The following is a 3896-nucleotide window of genomic DNA, read 5'->3' as shown; positions in this document are numbered from 1 at the left end:
AGCGCCGGAAGAGTTGAGAATATTTAAAACAGGCAGAAAACGTTGTGAATTAATGCATGGAAAAGGGATATGATTGTATAAGTTAAATTTCATCATACTACTTTTCAGACTCACATTCCACTGAATAATTGAAGGATTTCCACTTATATATATATATATATATGGTGTAAATTTCATTACCAAAGTTTATGTTATATGAAGAAAGTGTCATTCAATAGTAATCACCAATTTAATTTGAACAGATTAACTGATTATTTTATGAACTATAACAAAGCAAGCAAAAAAATTCTAAAAGACCTGAAATTTCAAGAGTGAAACACAACAAATACCATTAAAAAGCATAAACAGAGATTAGTCAAAAATTTTAATACTTGAAAAAAGTTGAAAAACTAAACTGAAAACATTTATTTTATTTAAATTGCAATTATTTTTTGATTATTTTTTTGATCTCATTTCCGTGAACCTCAATATCCACAACAAGGCTCCCGTCTTCCAGCATTTCATCAAACGGACTCCACAAATCTGCAGCAATCCGAAAGACTTCATCACTGTCCAGGAGGACATGTTTTTCATTTTCGTCTTCAGTGTCCATGACACCAATGACTACAGCCGCTTTTTTGTCTTCCATTTTTTCCTGTTAATACAGTACAAAAATATAGTATTTTATATTAGAAATATAATCAGGTATGTCAATTTTCATGTTGTCATCTAAAAATGAGAACAAAAAAAGAAAACCAACACCAAGGTTAAATGTCAAATAACAGTAGCAACTTGTTTGATCTTTTGCTATATATGCTATTTCCTTCAGGTTTACGTTTTTTTAAGTCCAAGATCATTTGTTTTGTGCATTTCATCAATCAGCAAGTTCAAAGTTATTCATATAATAAAATATCATACAGTCAGCAACTGTAAATGAAGCAACAACAACAAGCATGACATTTGGTCACACACCATCATCAAAAACATTAACATTGTGGATGTTGGTTCCAGATTTGTGGTGCATTTATGTTAATTGTTGTTTCTCCTTTATTTAAGTCTTCTTTTGGCAAAGCATAATAGACTTGAGTCAGAAAATATTGAATGGTTTCCAGGATATCAAAATATGTAATAAGCCATTCCATAATTTTGAAGTTGACAAAAAATTACAAGGTTAGCTCTGAGCAGTGGCACTTTTCACACTTTGTGTATATCTCCAAAGTTTAGCAAATAATTTTAATTAGAATGCCTCAATTTTAAAATATATGCACATTTTGCTTTAAATGTCTAAATCTACTTAAAATTAGATTAATTTACTTCTTCAGGAATTGACAACATACCTGAATTGTTGTAAAAGTTGTGCTTTGCAGCTGTAATCCATAGCCAGAATCCTGGCACCGAACATGTGTAATTTTGACCTGTTGGCCAATTGCCAGTTCCACCAGGGTTGCTTCCCTCCAAAGGGAGACGGGCATTGTGCAGCTGCCCTGTAATTAAAAGAATTATTGACAAAAAAATTAGAGATTTATCCAAGAGTTCTCAAAAAGTCAACAAACAAACAAAACCCACCAATCTACCATTTCTGACCAGACGCTGCAAATTAACATGCAAGCTGGTTCATGACACAAAAGCTGGTTTTGTGTCATGAACTTGACACACACACACACACACACCCACACACACACACACACATGCCATTTCCTTAGGCACTTACCTTTTTTATCCAAATATTTTGTTTTAAAATAAATGACAACTGCAGCTTTGAACAAGTCTTAAAACAAGTTATTATACCTCTTTCAGCCGCACTGTCCGGATTGGCACCATCATTTTTCCCGACATCACAAGCCTGACCGCAGCAAACTGAGAAGTACAAAGAAAAGAACTTTTAGAGTTCGCATATTGTTCTGTAATGGGGCCTTTCATGTTATCTTCTACCCCATTGAGATTTACAGTTAGCAAATTAAGTCCTCTCTTATGGAAACATTTTTAAGAAATTTAAGAAAAATCCTACCTCCACAATTTCCCCTTGCACAGTCATCAGTCCTTTTGACTCCGCTGCCTTCTCCAGAAGGGCCATTGGTGCTGCTGGGTTTAAAATGGCCTCTGCTTTCTGTAAAAGCTCTGGAGTGACGTTCACCTTCGGACCTTTATAAAATTGCGTGGCCGGAGTGACGTTGATGATAAGGGGCGGCTCTGTGCCCCTGAGGGCGTAGCTCCTCATCACATATGATTGGCCCTCACAAAGTTTTTTTGAATATTTTTCAAATATAATTACTTTTCCAATTGTTTTCCCATCTGTGACAGTTAGAATTTGATTTTTCTTTTTCTGTAATACCTTTGCTTTACCCTCCTTTACTGCCCAGCTAATTACTTTTTCTTCCTCTCTTATCTTTATTACTGCGATGTTTACTGGTGGTGGCCTGTAGATCGGCGATTGTGCATGGTTTATAATTGTAGATAGAGCCATCCTAGGGGGAAGTGAAGGACAGAAACAAAATGTCAGTATTACAAACCCCATCAAGAGTCAACAGTGTCACCTCCTCAGCCCCACGCTTTAATGGGGCAAAGGACACATATTAAAGCGAAGAAGCTGTTTACCACCCAATAAACAGCAGTTTCAACTGAACAGGCAAATGGTTAAAGAGCTGTTCAACACTTTACAGCAGATAAACACCTGATAAACGGTTTAGCCGTTGAACCAAAATCCTGTATTCAATATTCAGTGTTCAACGGCTGAACCGTTTGTTCCAAAGAAGTCACAGTTAGGCTTCACCTAATAAACGGACATTCAGTTTTAACTGTTAGGTAGTTTAACCTCCGCCCAACGGCAGTTTTAACGGCAAGTTAAAACTGGTGGTGGCGCCACCGGTTTTAACTATAGAAGTTAGTTATTGGATTTATTATTATTATTATTTATTATTTAATGCTTTTATCTAGGACCACCGACTTAAGAACGCCTTTTAAATCTCACCTGGGGGCCGATAGAACTAAACAAAGGCTGGTTGCTACAACTAAACGGGCTGGCCCGCTTAACTATCCACCTGTTGGACTGAGGTGGGCGGCTCCCGATTACACGTCATGAAACAATAGTCAATAAATAAATTTGTAACATTTTACTTCCGATTCAATGTTATTACATTTACCTGTAGCTCGAAACATATGAACATAGAAAATAACCCAGAAATTAAGAATTTAGACAAAACTTACTTCTGTCGTCTTCTGGAAATGCTGAAAATGACCAACGGCGATTTGGATGGAACGTATTTATAGCCTACATGCAGCGCTCACGAGCGTCTTCACATCCAATCAAATAAGGAATGCAGCCTTTACAGTCAGTAGCCAGATTCGACTTACAGTCGTGATTAATTAATTTTTTTACTTTCACAAGGAGGAAGTATAAATCGTTAATCGCTCCAGAAAATATTTGAATATATATATATATATATTCTTTTATTGTCATCATTTATTCACGTTGTTTCCGTATATCAACTGCAGTCATTACTCTATGATGTCCACCGGACTCTCGGTTGCTGTCAGCTGTTCGTTGTTTGGGATTCCCTTCATTTCTTTATGACTCAGTGATTTCTGATTGGCTGCCTGCAACAGTCACACCCCACACATCGAACCGGGCCCGTCAGCAATTGCGGGCATTTTATTAGAAATTCTGCGCCCAGAGTCATTTCCACATCTCTGCTGAAAGGTCCTTTTTTCTTCTTCTTTTCTTCCCCGCACTTCCAATATATATGCCTTAGGTACACTTCCTTTCAGTAGTCACAACTGTTTAATCCATTGTTAGCAGGTCATAAGCAGTTTTTCCGAGCCCCATTTAAACACAACACGAACGCTAAAACGATCCTGTAATTCCAAGCAGGAAATTACAGGATCGTATTCATGCTTTACTGTGGCTTTTGTTCAAAGTT

General features: G+C 36.8%; 1 protein-coding gene across 1 annotated transcript; it reads right to left on the bottom strand.

Annotated features, from left to right (window-relative positions):
* Positions 1-203: 203 nt before the first annotated feature.
* On the bottom strand, positions 204-2135 carry LOC145550510 (uncharacterized). The gene is made up of 4 exons (XM_081604414.1): positions 1988-2135; positions 1768-1836; positions 1317-1463; positions 204-634 (listed from the first exon to the last, which is right to left on the bottom strand). Exons 1-4 carry the CDS (start codon positions 2051-2053, stop codon positions 425-427), a joined length of 492 nt encoding a protein of 163 aa, XP_081460540.1. The 5' UTR covers positions 2054-2135; the 3' UTR covers positions 204-424.
* Positions 2136-3896: the final 1761 nt, after the last annotated feature.

The sequence above is a fragment of the Poecilia reticulata genome, unplaced genomic scaffold (genome assembly GCF_904066995.2).
Source record: "Poecilia reticulata unplaced genomic scaffold, P_reticulata-male-v2 Scaffold_62, whole genome shotgun sequence".
NCBI classification, from domain to species: domain Eukaryota; kingdom Metazoa; phylum Chordata; class Actinopteri; order Cyprinodontiformes; family Poeciliidae; genus Poecilia; species Poecilia reticulata.
Note: the sequence above shows the minus strand (reverse complement) of the source record. Positions and strands in the feature narration are given on the sequence as shown.